Genomic DNA, 17,983 nt, shown 5'->3' on the forward strand with positions numbered 1-17,983 from the left:
ATCAGATCTTGAAAGATTTCATGTATTTTATTTCAGTTGATTTCATCTAAGTCTGTGTCTGAAGTCAGTTGTAGTAGTTCTTGTGTTTCTCTTTTCTTCAGTGATTCTGTTTGTTAACAGCAGCTGTTCATCACTAATTCTCAATCAGCACTTAGTTAATCACTTAATTACTTGAATGCAAAGTTTTAAAACTTACATGGTTTAAATCAAGGCAATCTGTTTACTCAAACGATTTGAGTAAAGTTTACTTATCAGGTTTTACAGTGCTATTTCTTTTGTCTGTTTTCTTAATTGCAGAATATTTATCATGTGCGTCCAGTCCTTCGTGCTGTCTTTGCTGTAAACTGGTTTAAAGGGAAAGAAGTGAGAGACTTATTTACTCTCATTTGATAAAACTGTTTTGAAAAAAAGTTATTTTACATTTAGAAATTTCTAGAATATCTGTTTCGGGCTTTTTGTTAGTGTAAAAACTTTTCCAAAATAAAAAAGTAAGTAAGTGAAATTTTCACTTATTTTTCACAAGATCTTGAAGTGTTCCTGTAGCTCAGTGGTAGAACATTGCGTTAGAAAGTGCAAGGTTTGGGGTTCGATTCCCCGGGAACACATGAGAGGTGAAAATTGTTAGCCTGAATGCACTGTAAGTTGCTTTGGATAAAAGTGTCTGCTAAATGCATTAATTTAATATTAATTAAATTTTACTCAATAAAATGTACTTATTATTATTATTATTTTTTTACTTAACTTAGTTAAGTAGATTTACTTAATTTCCAAATGTGTTAAATTTACTTGAAAAATGCTTGTGCAAAAACTTGCCAAATAAAAATTAAGTAAATTTACTTATTACTTTTTCAGTGTATGAGGAATAACTGCTGGTGAAGATCTGTGATAATTATAACACTGACTTGAGCTACTCACCTCTGACAGTGACAGTAAATGTCTGTTCTGAATCCCCACTGCTGGAGATGATCTCTAGTTTATAGACTCCAGAGTGTTCAGTTCTGGTGTTCTTGATGGTCAGAGATCTAGTCTTCTCGTCCAGCTTCAGTCTGTCTCTGAATATCCCATCAGCAACATCAGCATATGTTAAGATCTTTCCGGTCTTTACATTGAATTCAGTTATGAGAGTCTGCTGCTCTCTATCTCCAAACAGCCACCGAATCAAATCATCTTTCTTTATTTCATAAACGGGCTCTAAAGTGACAGGATCTCCCTCCACCCCTGTTATCTTCCTCTCTTCATGTGTGAGAACAGTTCATAGAAGGACAGAAACACACAGATGTCATTAGAACAAGTGTGTGTGCATGTGAACATCAGAGTTTGACATTTCTACACACAGATCATGCAGACGCTGTTTTATCAGTGATGATCTTTACACTGCTGTGTGAAGAGTGTGAGCTGAAAATGAAGTTCTGTATAAAAACACATTAAATACAGCTCTCACTGACATCATCCTCTAAACATTAAGCAGTTTGAGCTGAATTCACTTCAGAAACAAAATAATGAACGAGGAAGAATGTGATCATTATTACATTCACTGGAGTGACTCACCGTTGACAGAAATGTAGAATCTTTTGTATATTTTGTCTTTGCCTCTTGTGATCTTCAGAGTGTAGAATCCAGTGTGTTCAGTTCTGGTGTTTGTGATGGTCAGTGTGCCTTTCTCCTCGTTCAGCTTCAGTCTGTCTCTGAATCTCCAATCAGGTCCAGTATATTCAGTCACCTTTGTGTTCTTGATTTCAGTCAGGACAATCTGCTCTTTATCATCAAACAGCCACTGAACCTCATCACTTTTCTGTATACCAGTATCAGGGTGTAGAGTGACAGGATCTCCCTCCATCACTGTTATCTTCCTCTCTTCATGAGTGAAACAGTGGACAGAAAGACAGAAACACACAGATGACATTAGATCAAGAATGTGTGCATGTGAACATCAGAGTCAGAAATTTCATTTGTAATTTCATTTTGGGGGGCTTTTGTCCCTTTGTCACAGTATGTTGTTATATGACGACACAGGGCAATGGAGTGATTTTTAAAAACTCTTTATAATAACCAAAGACAGAAACACACTGAAGACTGAAGTAATCTGAGGAAACTTTAAAAGGAGTCGAAACATTAAGCAGTTTGAGCTGAATACACTTCAGGAAAAAAATGAATGAATGAGGAAGAATGAGATCATTATTACACTGATGGAGTGACTCACCTCCGACATAAACATTGAATCTTTTCTCTAAGGTTTCTCTTCCTCTTCTGATCTTCAGAGTGTAGCGTCCAGTGTGTTTAGTTGAGATGTTCTTGATGCTCAGTGATCCAGTCGTCTCGCTCTGCTTCAGTTTGTTCTTGAATATCTCATCAGGACCGTCATATGTCTTCATCTCTCTGTTCTCTCCTTTGATTTCAGCGATGAGAGCGTCTTCACACCACCACTGTATCTCATCTCCAGTCTGTATTTCAGTTTCAGGGTTTAGAGTCACATCATCTCCCAGCGGCACTGACCCTGACAGCAGCACACAGAGACACAGAAGAGAGGAGATTATTATTGAGTTTCCAGATGAACATGTCAGTATCATTTAATGACTGAGAGGATACGGTCTGATTCTTCATATGTGCTTCTAATAAACGCTTCATCTTCTGGACGACTTTTACAAAAGATCTGTAACAATTAGCAATAATGTTGCATGTGTTAACATGTATTAACTGGTTAATAAAATATTTTCCACTGAAAAAATCAGGTTTTAGTCAAAGGAACAAACTTGTTTTTAAACTGTTCATTCGGGAAAATATTAATATACATATTTTTCATTATCATATAACTAAATATAACATTTGCTGTGTCCAAAACCGTTCCCTATCCACTTTATAGTGCACTAGATCGGGTGTCAGCCATTTTGTAGTGTTTGTAGCTGGAAGCAAGAGCAAGAATGAGAGATGACTTTTACATCTTTATTATTTCTGTTTTAACGTTTTTTCATACATTATTTATATTAAAATATGTTATGTAGGCAATAACTCAGTTTAATATTTGACTAATTTACTGAGGTGCATCGTTGTTAACTTACAAAAATGATGATAATTTTATGATAATTTAAAAATGTTCTTTAATCACAGTAGTGTATTCATTCTGATGTGAAATTAACGGTCACCTGAGGACGCTCTTCATCTTATCTGAGCTCAAAACACTGCTTGAGCGAGTGTCAAGTTACTAAAAATAAAGACATAATTATGAACATGTTTATGTGTTTATTTTTGTGCTCAGTATTTTAATAGCATTTAATGATTATGAACATAAAAGCATTACAAAAAAAATTATTATATGCCATCGATAAAACCCTAAAGCTGACGAGGAGGTATATATAACTGCAATATAAAGTCATTTTGAGTGTTATTGCTATTAATATTATTTTCTAAGATAAGGTACATGTAATATAAAAGTACATATGACGATGTTTTTGCACCAGCTCCAAGTCTCACGCGCAGTGCATACGTCACTGTCTGAATCGTTCACTTATTTGTTCACTCCTAACTGATATAGTGCACTCAACTGTCATACACTATATAGGGAATAGTGAACGAGTGAACGATTTCAGACACATTCTGTTATTTACTCGCCCTCGTTCATCTAATGAATGAGAGCAGATATTGAAGAATCTTCAAGCAGCTCTTTTCCATGTAATGAGTTTATAATGACCTTCGCAAATGATATTAAAGACACCTGAAAATGATTTCATGTGCTGTAAATCATCTGAACTCACACAACAACTTTATGTGCAGTTTAAGTGATTGTTTCCTGCAACTCTCTGCTGTAATTCTCAAATATTATTTTTAATTCTCAAACACGTGTGTCAAGTTCAACATTCAGTCAACTTATTCCCCCTGTTATGTTTGTAGCCCAAATATCTTTTGTGTTGAATTTAAGAGCTCTAGTGAACAGGAAGATGATCAGTGAATAATTACTCAGATTTCTATCTGTTCTGAAGTATATGTGTGTGGGAGTCAATCATCACACAGGTGTGAATCTTGTACATAGCAAACACAGATTTTAGCCTACGTCTTGGAATATATGACCCAAATAAGACTTTTCACCAAATATTGTCATCTGAACGAGTAAGTAAAAAGTCTGCCACATTTGTGCTGTCCAACTGTGGAAAAATGCATCAAAATAAATCACGCTACCAATGGTGATTAAGTGTAACGATCTGTTAGCTCATATCACATCAAACCATGCAAATTATTATTATTGTTATACTTTATTCTCAAATGATTAATGTTAACAACATCAGCATTGCGTGTCTATGAGTATAGTGTGTATTAGCTTGTAGATTTCAATTTCTGTACAGTCTAATCTAGTTGTCATACAACTTGAATTTCATTTTAAGAAATTATTTGATCCCAAACAGCAACCTAAGCTCTCTTCGAACTGGTTATCTTTAAAATACACATCTTGTGTAAACCCAGGCTATCTGTAATCAGAAGCACATTTAAATCTGGAATATAATTTAATGTTTTAGTTTCATAAACACAAAACCCTTTCTGGATTACGACCCACCATCAAAATGATACATGTATTTATTTCAGCTGCTGTGAGAAAAGACTATAAATGATCCGTGACCTGCAGGATCCTCACATGGGATAGTCTAGAAGCCGGGACAACTTCATGTTTACAGACGTGACAAATTTCCCCCGAAAACCTACCCTTACCACTCAGATTAGAAAACATTATTATAAGCTAACCGCTGTTAAAAGAGGCTAAAGTAAGGCAATAGTTTTGAATCCTGTCTAGTTATGTACTTCTTGCTCAAATATTGATTTCGGATAATTCTTTACCAGAAAAATTTAGGGACTGCAGCTTTAAAATTGTTTGTATAGAAAAAGAGCTCCATAATGTTTATCCAAATATCTTGTATTTGACAGAAGAAATAGTCACACGCATTTGCAATGACATAGAAGTGAGTAAATGATGACATAATTTATATTTTAGAGTAAACTATCCCTTTAAAAGAATAAATAAACAACACTGACCAGATATGTTCAGATATATTCACTGAATTATAAACATGAGTGTCATTTACAGCAGATGTAACAACACTCTCTCCATATCATTTTCTTGGTTTTCAGTTTGAAGTTTCTGTATTAATAATCTGTGATGGTTAAATGAACAAAGTGAATGAAGCCACACACGATACAAACACACACACATCTGTGAGATGCTATGAAAGACTCAGCCCTGATAAAACTCAAAAAGAAAGACAGAAGGACAGCAGGACTATGATTTTAGGTTAGTTTCTGTTAAATTTCTCAACCCTCAATAGAGGAAGAAAACTACATAAACACAAACATCATCTAAAACATCTGAAATTCAGCGTTTTAAACAGACAGAGATTGATGTAATTCAGCTCAATACTGGACAATCACACACTTCATTAATTTTTGTATCAATTACAAGAAAAACTTATGGTTCAAGTAGAAATGTTGACTAAAAAATCATTTTATACATTTAAACTCTACTGAACCACAATACAGATCATCAAAAACATCTGAAATTAGGCGTTTTAAATAGACTGATTCAGTAATTAGTGTATTTATGTAATTCTGCTCAATCACACACTTCATTAATTACAGCATCAATTACAAGCAGATACAAGAATTAGAAAAAAGCAGAAATGTTGACTGAAAAGTCATACTATATATTTAAACTCTACTGAATCACAATAAATCTCAATGTTTTTCTCTTGCTGTATCGACTGTAAAACTTACATGTTTGGTTTGGTAGATTAGTGGTAATGGGGCGACGGTAGTAGTAAATCACACCAGCAGCAGCTACAGCCAGCAGAAGACCTATAACAATCCCTGCTACAGCAGCTCCAGAGAGACCTGAATCTGGTACAGCTGAAGAGAGACAGACATTAGTGTGAACGTGTGTCTGAACTATAACTAACACTACAAACATCAGCACTATATAATCTAAGTGTGTATTTGGTAAATTGATCTTAATATTTATGATTGTGATAATTTCATATAAACATTAAAACAATGATGAAGATTAAACTAATTAAATGTTAATATTATCATTATAAGCCTGACAATTATCAGTATTACAGATATATTCAGTTGTCAGTAATGTAAGAGAGAAACAGTTTTAGCTAATACAATTATTCAATTATTCCTGACAGCTGATAAACAATCATTACAATCATTCTTGAGTTACTCACTGACAGTAACAGTGAATCTCTTGTATGAAGTCTGTTTGTTGCTGCTGATCTTCACTTTATATTCTCCAGAGTCTGTGGTTCTGGTGTTTGTGATGGTCAGAGATCCAGTCTGATCCAGCTTCAGTCTGTCTCTGAATCTCTCATCAGTTTCATCATATAATGATGAGCTCTTGGCCTCTATATCAGCTTTAGCTATGAGTTTTCCTTCATCTCCAAACCTCCACACTATCAGCTCATTTCCTTGTATTTGAGGAACATGAAGAGTGACAGGATCTCCCTCCGTCACTGACATGAGCTTCAATTCAGTTTCAGTCCCAGCAATAACAGATGGAGACTCTACAGGAGTCACAGACAGAAAATAAATAAACTGAACACTGTTACTGGCACTTTATGAAGTTTTACAGTCAGTTACATATTACGGTTACTACACAAGGCATTTAGGAGACATATTAAGTTGTTTATGGTATTAATCTAATTTAAGTACTGTATTAAATTTTCTTTAAATGCATTACTTTTTTTCAATGTATTAATTATTTAAAACACATACACACACAGATTCAGTTTTCTCTCTATACAGGTTAAAGAGGGGCAAATGTATGGAGCCAAAAGAGTCTCAATAAAGATAAATGCACACACTTCATTCACATATGCACACATAGGATTCATACATGCACACACATGATTCATAAATACACACACAGGATACACAAATGCGCACAAAATTTACAAATGCACAAACAAAATTTTAAAAGCACAGAAGATTGACAAATGCATACAAAATTCAGAAATGCACACAAAAATCAGAAATACACACACAATTCAGAAATGCAAACAACATTTACAAATGCACTCAAGATTCACAAATCCACAGGACAAGATTCAGAAATGTATTTCTGACGCACACACACATATATATTGATTTACAAACTGCTTGCGGTCTGTGAACTTCACTGCATTCATGTGTGAATTTTGAGACTCCCCTGACTTGGCTCGACACACAAATGCCTTTTTTTTTTTAACAGGGAATGATCTGCAACCAATCAGATATCTCCCTTGTTTTAGCCAATCACAAGAATGCACCCCACATGGGGGATTGTTTACTTATCCCCAGATACAATAATTGATCCTGCTTTGAATAATTTCAATACTAATACCAGTGGAAACTAAAAATATCGGGCCATAAGTTTGTATGAACTTTTCTTCTGTGTTTGTGTTTGATTGTGATTTGGTTTCCACTGCTTCCAGATCAGTTTCCTCTGTCTGTGTTCAGTGTTTTATACAGTTTCACACTGATTAATAGAGTTGTATGATCTGTGTCTCATTTCAGTTATTGGACTGGTTGTGTATTAAAGCTCTGTGTTTCTGTCAGTTCTTGGTCTGGTCTCATTGCATTACCCTATTTGTTCTTTTCTTGCACCATGAGTGTTTTTTGGCTCTGTGTTTAATAAAAACTTTGTACTGCTGCACTTATAACATTTACCTCATCCCTCCTTTAACCGGTAAGTGGAAATTTCTTATTTATAAATAATTATTTTCTCACCATTTACAGTAACACTGAAGTTCTTATTTGAAGTTCCAGTTTTGTGCCTGATTTCTGCTTTATAACGTCCAGAGTGATTGATTCTGACGTTTGTGATGGTGAGAGATCCAGTCTGATCCAGCTTCAGTCTGCCTTTGAATACCTTAACATCTTTATATGTGATGTCATTTCCATCAATCTGAGCAATGGTGGAACCTTTCTCTCCAAACCTCCACAGTATCTCATTAATTCCCTGTATTTGAGTGAGATCAGGGTTCAGAGTGACAGAATCTCCCTCCATCACTGACACTGACTTCACTTTATCTTCATCAGCACCAAACACACCTGCAGAACAAACAGAAATAGTTTCTCAGAGACTAAACTCAATAACACTGCTGATAATGTTAGCAAACAGATAGCAACTGAGGTTAGTCTTGTCTAATAGAAACACAAATTTACTTATTAAAGGGTATGGTGGGTAGGGATATGAATATATAAAAAAAAACCACAGTAGTACAGTCTAATTGACTGTTTACAGAGGCAGCAAACTTGGATTGGATTGACAACTCTTGCATTCGCTATAAAATAGAAGCACAAAACTATCAGGATCTTATTACTTCTTATTTTTACATTTACACACACAAGTAACTTGTGTGTTTGTGTATTTGAGTGATTATTGTCATGTATGCAGGATTTTTCTTTCCTGTTTATGATTGTGATAATTACATACAAACATTAAAACATTGATGAAAATGAAACTAATTAAATGTTAACATTATCATTATAAGCAATTATAAGCTTTAAATACGCATGTATGTTTCGACATTAATTTGAAGGGGTTGCCTTTAATAATAAATGGAATTCTCAAGTGGTTCAACTCAAGTGATTTTTTTAATTCTGTTCACTTTATGGTTACTTAGAAAGGTATTAGTTGGTTTGTGTAAAGAGTAAACAAGTGTGAACACCCAAGTCAGAGCACATTTAAGGATATGCTACTTTTACATTCATTCAGCAGACACTTTTATGCAAAGCTACTTGTACATGAGAAATGCAACATACATCCTAAAGAGGCAGTGATATGTTTTTTTAATTATAAAATAAATAAAAAATAAATATATATTTAAAGGGGCCATCTTGGCCCACCGTGTCAAGAAGCCCCCTGAATAAACATTTGCCAAATGTATAAATAACTTTTGATCATTCTAGATAATATTAGTGTATGTTTTGATGTGTCAATGTAAATAAAAAATATCAAATTCCGCAAATATCACATTTGAATATTTGAGCTCACAAAAAACGAATATTCAAATATTCATTTATTTAAATTAAGTTTAATGAGACAGACGTTTATTGTTTCCATCATTTTGAACAAGCTTACAATAAGCTTGAACATTACACATCGTGTTTTGTAGCTGAAAACCTTTAACAATGCATGCAAACAAACAAAAGTACAGATTAAAAGCAAAAAAAAAAAAAAAAAAAGTGAAGTGAAGAAAAAATGTAAAGCAGCCTGCAGCAATTAGGCTATTGTAGAACGTAGCCTAAACTTAACCCTTAAAGACCGAGAACATTTTTGGGGCACCTGACACACCTGCACTTTTCTTTGTTTTTCAAACCTATTCTAGCAGTCAGCATCAAGTGCCATACACCATTTAAACAGGAGGACTTACAGTTTAAGTTTAACTAATTTTAAGTCTCAATTTTACTTTTGTTTTCTCAAAGAATGAATGAAATTACAGAATTTTAAGAAAAATGCAAGCAACAGTTGGGTGTTTTTTACTGTGTACTCAAACAGAAACTCCTAAAGTTATATATATTTTTCTATAGAAAGTTGTGCCTGGGTGTTTTACACTTTCAAATAAAATTTTGTTTAGATATACCATTCCCCAAGCAAATTATAGCCATTTATTACAATATTGTTATCTGCGCTTTTAAGTAAAAAAACAGGCCTATTTCGAAAAATAACAATAGAGATGTGTCCAAAAACATTTTGATGAGTAAAGAAAATGGTAAAAGTGTTATTTGATAACAAATCCAAACAAAAAAAGTTTTTTTCTTCTTCTGAGAAATATATTTTCAATCTGAGTATGAACAATAAACACAAACTATGCAGCATATAGTAAAAACAATTGCACAAACTTACTGCACTGCAAAAACAGATAAAATGATTCACAAACTTCACAAAACGAGTGAGAAATATTCAGAATGCAATGGAAAAAATACTGCAAACTACCTTACTGAACTAAATATTTATATAATTATTTAATCATTTATCAACATAGGCCAGTGGTTCCCAACCTTTTTTAACTCATGGCCCACACAGCCAAACACATATGTTTCCGCGGCCCACTGCAAAAGAATTTTAACGATCCCGCTTTTTGTGTCGGGTTCAGTGTTGGGAGTAACGGCGTTTAAGTTAACGGAGTTAAATTTTCAGTAACGGAGTAATATAATTAATTACTTTTCCCGTCATTGCAACGCCGTTATCGTTACTGAGAATGTAAAGTGTTGCGTTACTACAGTTTGGTTGAATAAATCACGAGGTGTCATGCTTTGGCTAGTGGCTACACATCAGCTGCGTGACCCTGTTGCAAATCTGATGATGATTGGCTGGGTGGGCGGTGCCCCGCTCACGCTGTCTCACTGCACGCTCTGACAACCACTAAACACAAGACAGGGTCAGCGATAATGGTGTTCCCGAACTGGAAGTAATGGGAATTAAAGGCAAAAATGTTTCTGAAACATGCACGCTATGCCCAGGAAAAATACTTTATCCACGTCTGCCTCAAGCAACTCAAATCTTATGAACCAGTGCCACCTCACATCAACACATGCTAACATGTTACTGTAATGAATATTTAATGCTGTGTTCACACCAGATGCGACTTGCGCGAATAAATCTAGTTTTAAAAGTATGTAATGCGAGAATGAAGTTGTTTATTTATAAAGACAGCGTCTATTTAAGAATGTGTTTTGCTGATTTTCGGAGGTTGTCTATTCGCGTCTTCGCATTGACTTAACATTGAAATCACTCGCGCCAGAAGCTCTATTCGCGTCAGGTGTGAACACACGTGTTCTGCTCATTGTGCACAACGTTAGGCCTAATATACAGTTACAGAGATTTGCACTAATGGCCAGGTTTCCCTTTGTTTCTTTTTACCCAAGTTTAAATTAGTTTGTCTTAATTTTGCACTTGAATTTTATTTTCAATATTTATTTTTTATATGTTTTATTTCTATGCATATCATATGGCAGGCTACAATCTATTGAGTTCAAATAAATACAAAATTTTCTAAAATACTCAGTGTTTTTATTCTTCAATCAGTTAATATAAACATCTTATATATTAAAGATGTTATAGGACATAATAGTGTTATAGAACATACAAAAATAATGTCACAGTTACTTTGCTGAGTAACTAATTACTTTTACAATGTGGTAACTGAGTTACTAACTCAGTTACATTTTAGGAGAAGTAATTTGTAACTGTAACTAATTACTTTTTGTAAGTACGATGACCAACACTGGTCGGGTTAACTAAGTACTCGGAAGCAAGGCTGTTAATTGTCTTTATTGAATAAACTGGTAATGTATTGAATAAACAGAAAATATACATAACGGGTCAGCAAGCCCCCAAAGGCTCGGGTTGACATTTCGAAAACGGGAAAACCAAATCCAGGCAGAGGTCGGCAGCGGGTAGAACGTCAGCGAGCCGAAGAGCCGTCAGAGGGAACAGGCAGAGCTGGGTTGAAACGAGCAGTCAAAACCGGCAGAGAAATGGAGCACTGGACAAAGCAAGACTAGAGTCAGACTCGAGTGACAAGCGCTTATCGAGAGCAGGCAAAAAAAAAAAAAAAGACACATTAAAGGGAAACGGAACTGCAATATGTAAATAAATTTAAACCAACAACCATGAAATAAATTTAGCTAAATGGATAACATGCACAAAAAAAATCTCAACTTGTTTACATTTACATTTATTCATTTAGCTGACGCTTTTATCCAAAGCGACTTACAATTGCTATATATGTCAGAGGTCGATTCGTGTATCATCCGATCATTCAATTATTCCATTTAATCTGGCAAACCAAAAAACGAAATAACGAATCAATATTTTGTTTTTCTGTTTTTCTGTATGAACCAAATATGAAAAACTGACGTTTGTTTCATTGCTTTCAGCTCGAAACGGGAAATATAATAAACAAGGAAACCAAAACGAAATAATGGATCAAATTTACCTTTAATCAATTTTTCTTTATTTGTTGTAGTAAGTCTAACTATTTCCCACGGTGCCGTCCTGCTTGCTTTGCGCATGCGCAGTGGATAGTTTCAAAGGAATATGCGCTCACTTCCGCATATTCCTCGCGGGGATAAAGAACACGTTTTTGTTTTTTTTAACGATCACAGGCATAGTTACAGTATGTCCAATAACAATACAACACGCTATAATAAAAATCAGAGATGGTTTAAATGTCCTTTGAAATCACGCTAACCACTTGTTTTGGTATGTGGGGCATTTTAAGTAGATAATTAATTATTAAATACTATCTATCATCTATCTATCTATCTATCTATCTATCTATCTATCTATCTACATACACACATACAATACAAATAATAAAAAAAAGATTTGAAAAAGAATACAGAAAGCTAGTGTTGAATGAAAAACTAGCAATTAGAAAAAATAAATAAAAATGAGATAAAATATAATTAGAATAGACAGCGCTAGAGTTCGAGGGTCAAAGATGAAAGAGATGCATTTTTAGATGTTTCTTGAAGATGCGTGTACTGCATGTAATATATATTTAGCTTTGCAATATAAAAATTTAAAAAATTTAAAGATAACCATGTAATTAAAAAGGTAATGGTTGATATTCTGTAATAATGTTTGTAATAGTATTTTACCTGACAATTACTGTATCAGTTAAATATATTACACCCTTTTATTATACTGAATTTATAGAAAAGAACACCTTTATTGCACAGATGTACTTTGAAATGTAAGTTCTAGTAGCAATACACACTTACAAACAGTTCTAGTGCACATGTAAACAAATACTGTATGCACAGAACTACAAAGTTAAATATTTACATTATTTTACAGTTACATTGCAATCTGTACAAATAAAACAAATTAATTTATTCCTTGTGTTATGTCTAAACTAGCATTAGCTTACCTACTGCTGTGTGCCGTTCTTCAGTTATCAAATTATTGATGTAGTATCAGGGTTGAAATAACTATACACTTAGTACCTACTGTAAATCCATGGCTTTATCAGATCTCGTCTGAATTGGCGACAAGTGAGCAGAGTTCTGCTGCCTATTTCCTTAGGTTGGAAAGGCAGCAAGTGAAAAATTATATTTAGCAGCTATGTAGGAAAATAACTAATTACTTTAAGATAAATGCAGATCTTTTGCTTTAATGATTTGTATTCTTCCAAACTCTGCAAGCAGACTTTTTTTAATTCTTAATTCTCACATAAAATAAATGAATAGCCTAAATAAGCCTTTTTTGTTTTTGTGAAGCATAAAATCAGGGTTTCATCCACATCTTTTTTTATTTAATTTTGAAATCTGAAAAATGAAATTAATTTACTTCAAACCTGCACTCACCAGAAATTATTCTATCAGTGTCATTTTCTATCACAAATCATTTTTGTTAACCATTTAAACAGAAGGTCGTATTAGGCCTAAATATAAAACCCAATTCCCAAAAAAATTTGAAATTGTGAATAAAAACAGAATACAACATAGATGACATATCAAATGTTTAAACTGAGAAAAGGTATCAATTTAAGGGAAAAATAAGTTGATTTTAAATTTCATGGCATCAACACATCTCAAAAAAAGTTGGGACAAGGCCATGTTTACCACTGTGTGGCATCCCCTCTTCTTTTTATAACAGTCAGCAAATGTCTGGGGACTGAGGAGACAAGTTGGTCAAGTTTAGGAATAGGAATGTTGTCCCATTCTTGTCTAATACAGGCTTTTAGTTGCTCAATTAGGTCTTCCTCTTTATGATGCGACAAAAAAGATCTGGACTGCAGGCTGGTCATTTCAGTACCCGGATCCTTCTTCTACACAGCCATGATGTTGTAATTGATGCAGTATGTGGTCTGGCATTGTCATGTTGGAAAATGCAAGGTCTTTTCTGAAAGAGACGACGTCTGGATGGGAGCATATGTTGTTCTAGAACTTGGATTTACCTTTCAGCATTGATGGTGCCTTTCCAGATGTGTAAGCTGCCCATCCCACACACACTCATGCATCCCCATACCATCAGAGATGCAGGCTTCTGAACTGAGCGCTGATAACAACTTGGGTTGTCCTTGTCTTCTTTAATCTGGATGACATGGCGTCCCAGTTTTCCAAAAAGAACTTCAAATTTTGATTCGTCTGACCACAGAACAGTTTTCTACTTTGCCACAGTCCATTTTAAATGAGCCTTGGCCCAGAGAAAACTCCTGCGCTTCTGGATCATGTTTAGATATGGCTTCTTTTTTGACCAATAGACCTTTAGCCGGCAGCGGTAAATGGCACGGTGTATTGTGTTCACTGACAATGTTTTCTGGAAGTATTCCTGAGCCCATGTTGTGATTTCCATTACAGTATCATTCCTGTATGTGATGCAGTGCCGTCTACGGGCCCGGAGATCACGGCATCCAGTGTGATTTTCTGGCCTTGACCCTTATACACAGAAATGATTCCAGATTCTATGAATCTTTGGATGATATTATGCACTGTAGATGATGATAACTTCAAACTCTTTGCAATTTTTCTCTGGGAAACTCCTTTCTGATATTGCTCCACTATTTTTCATCGCAGCATTGGGGGAATTGGTGATCCTCTGCCCATGTTGACTTCTGAGAGACACTGCCACTCTGAGAGGATCTTTTTAAACCCAATCATGTTGCCAATTGACCTAATAAGTTGCTAATTGGTCCATTTAACTTTTCCGGCCTCTTATTGCTACCTGTCCCAACATTTTTGGAATGTGTAGCTCTCATGAAACCAAAATCAGCCAATATTGGGCATGACATTTCAAAATGTCTCACTTTCAACATATATTATCTAGATTCTACTGTGAATAAAATATAAGTTTATCAGATTTGTAAATTATTCCATTCCCTTTTTACTCACAATTTGTACAGCGTCCCAACATTTTGAGAATCGGGTTTGTATTTATGTCATCCTTAATGTTAAATTCTTAAATGATAATGTTAAATTGGAATACATGTAATAATTAAATCAGTATTAATTAAGCCTTCAGAGATAGCTGCGTCTGAAGTTGATTTTAGATGTATTAGGCCTGTTTACAGTTTAATGCTGATCAGACATGCCTTTACATAACAATTACAACTGTATAATGAAATGAGATTAATGTTTATACAACATTTTTAACACAGAAATATGTAATGACAAAATGAAATGATAGGCCTACTTTATGATACTTCTGAAAGTAATATCGCCACTAGGTGTAGGTAAGTCACTGTGTTAATAAAGAAGCATTTTATTCAATCTATTCATCCAAGATTCAGATTCTTTCAGGAATAAATTCAAGTGTCTGTGTTTAATAATTTGTCACTGAACTGTTTATAATAATAGGTCTTTCAAAGACTGATTCATATCAGGATTCAGGAATGAGACATCACTATAGGATTACTGTGACTTTGGTTTGATGATGTCAAGAAAATACCCCCCACCCATTCACATCTGAAAACTACTACTTACCTATGTCACACAATGTAACTGTAAAAATAATGTAAATATGTAACTTCACATAATTTTGTACATATTTGTTTACATGTTTGCATTTAAATAAAGAAAACACTTGACCCTCTACTTGCTCTCTGTTCGTTTTCTATCTAGGCTACTTACATTGTTGTATTGTTATTGGACATACTGTAACTATGCCTGTGATCGTTAAACAAAAACGTGTTCTTTATCCCCGGGATGAATACGCGGAAGTGAGCGCATATTGGTTAGTCTACAGTATATAATGTTCCAGATATAATTGTTTGCGCTCTGTTTTAACACTGGGTTTTGTTATAGGCATAAAATATTTGACTGAAACTGGTCTTTTAAAATCTGTTTGCATGAAATTTAACTTTGAAATATTTTAAATGTTGCCCCGCCTTTTACTTCTCAAACCTCGTATTTTCTAAGATATAATGCTGAGAAAACACGGAGGAACTTTGTGCTTCGCGAGTTACCCATCGTGTGTTCGGCGCTCAGCGACCTACTCCTTTGAAACTATCCACTGCGCATGCGCAAAGCAAGCAGGACGCCACCGTGGGAAATAGTTAGACCTACTACACAAATAAAAAAATTGAGACAATGTAAATTTGATCCATTATTTCGTTTTGGTTTCCTTGTTTATTATATTTCCCGTTTCGAGCTGAAAGCCATGAAACAAACGTCAGTTTTTCATATTTGGTTCATACAGAAAAACTAAATATTGATTCGTTATTTCGTTTTTGGTTTGCCAGATTAAATGGAATAATTGAATGATCGGATGATACACGGACCAGAGGTCACACGCCTCTGGAGCAACTAGAGGTTAAGTGTCTTGCTCAGGGACACATTGGTGTCTCACAGAGGTTGGAAAGGTTTGCTATATCGGTCGATTCATCCAACTGTAGGGCATAAAAGGGACTCTCTCGAATGTTTTTGACCAACTTCTGAGTTATATCATCTGCCATTTCATTGATTCTTCTTTCGACTGTATTATCTGAAAGTGAAATCAGATTTAACTGCTTGCGGGCCTTTTCTCCACACATCACGCCAACCATTTCTTTCGCAGCAGGTAAAATCAAATTTTCACCAATTGTGTGCGGTTTTCCAGCCTTTGCAATGAGCTTTGCAACACGGTAAGATGCATCCACTGCTTTACTGTTGTCGTTGCCAGAGAACGCTGTTTCAAGAGTTTTTTTCCTGCTTTGGTACTCTTTAAGTTTGTTCTCAAAAAATTGTATAGGCTTGGATGCATATTCACTATGCTTTGTTTCCAAGTGCCGTCGTAGTTTGATTGGTTTTAAAGCTTCATTTGACAGTATTTCTGAGCACACAACACAGAGCGGTAGCTGCTCGTTCTCTGCTCCAACATCATAGGATATATATTAGTGGTGGGCATAGATACGTTTTTTAAATCTAGATTAATATATATATATATAAATTATCTGGTGTCTGAATAATTTTTGGTTTGACTGTTAAAACTACAAATACAGGCAAGAGCAGTGAGTGATTTTCATTTTCTTGGATTAACATTACAGCAGCCAGTAGCTAAATTAGGCGTGGTCACTTTAAGAGACGATGAACTCATCCAATATTATACACATCCCATTTTTTTCCTCAACTGTTTACTTTCACTTAAGAAATAACTGACAGTTTTTTGGAGCATAATTCCCAAGGTGGATATTTTGACATATTTTGTATGTATTTGTCGGCACAAGAGCAAAAATAAGCAAATTTGATGTTCAAGTGTTTTGAGACGCCTTTCTCTGCGTGAGCCCTGAACACCAGAACACCGCGAGTAATGAATTGGGCTCTTTGACATCTTTTTGTTTGTTCAAACTGCGATTTGTATTTGTTCGTTCAGGTGCAGGAGGGGCTCTCTCTCTCTACGCACCGAAAACAGCGCGCTTGAACCAGCTACTCTCTTCAGCTTTTCCGCGTCTTGTGTTTGGATGCTTTAATGTTTAAATCGTCAAGTGGTAAGGTAGGGCTGGACGATTAATTGAAAAATAATCAAAACCCGACGTAATTTTCCCATTTCGGTTATTTTCGTTATTTCGGTTTTTAATCCTGTTAACACTTCCCCCTTAAAAGCATACTAGCGTGTGTGTAGCCATATTACTCTGCTCTCCAGTCACTGGCATAAAAGCAAAACGGTGTGAGTGGTGAGCCTTGCGTCTTCAATAAACTTTGTCAGTTGTATTTGTTTTATGGTTTGGACATTCAAGCGATTAGATGAACGTATGTGTATTCTTATATGGAGCTACCATGTTCACGCAGTTGCCTTGTGGAACGCACACTCATATAAACAGTAGCTAAGAAGATTGCGTGCATAGAGGAACACAGAAACTAGTTGTCAGTGCTGTCCTGTGATTTATCACTAAAGTAGCTTAGAATCTCAAAACTTATTATAGCATGTTTGTGTGCAGCGCACATGAAGCACGAACGCGTGCACAGAGAGCAGCGGTCGGCGGTCGCAATGTGGGCTCCTGGTTTGTGTCTGTTCTCGGACTGTTCTGTGTAT

General features: G+C 35.0%; 1 protein-coding gene across 2 annotated transcripts in view; it reads right to left on the bottom strand.

Annotated features, from left to right (window-relative positions):
• LOC127988462 (uncharacterized) overlaps nt 1–17,983 on the bottom strand; it is a 523,986-nt gene that overhangs the window by 9,231 nt on the left and 496,772 nt on the right. For both annotated transcript variants that reach the window (XM_052591222.1, XM_052591221.1), the window contains 6 exons: nt 7,747–8,070; nt 6,207–6,542; nt 5,752–5,883; nt 2,201–2,494; nt 1,549–1,854; nt 916–1,233 (listed from right to left, as the gene is read on the bottom strand). In XM_052591222.1, coding sequence (XP_052447182.1) covers nt 916–1,233; nt 1,549–1,854; nt 2,201–2,494; nt 5,752–5,883; nt 6,207–6,542; nt 7,747–8,070 — 1,710 coding nt within the window. The remainder of the gene's footprint in view (nt 1–915; nt 1,234–1,548; nt 1,855–2,200; nt 2,495–5,751; nt 5,884–6,206; nt 6,543–7,746; nt 8,071–17,983) is intronic.

Source organism: Carassius gibelio, chromosome B22, assembly GCF_023724105.1.
Source record: "Carassius gibelio isolate Cgi1373 ecotype wild population from Czech Republic chromosome B22, carGib1.2-hapl.c, whole genome shotgun sequence".
In the NCBI taxonomy this organism is placed as follows: domain Eukaryota; kingdom Metazoa; phylum Chordata; class Actinopteri; order Cypriniformes; family Cyprinidae; genus Carassius; species Carassius gibelio.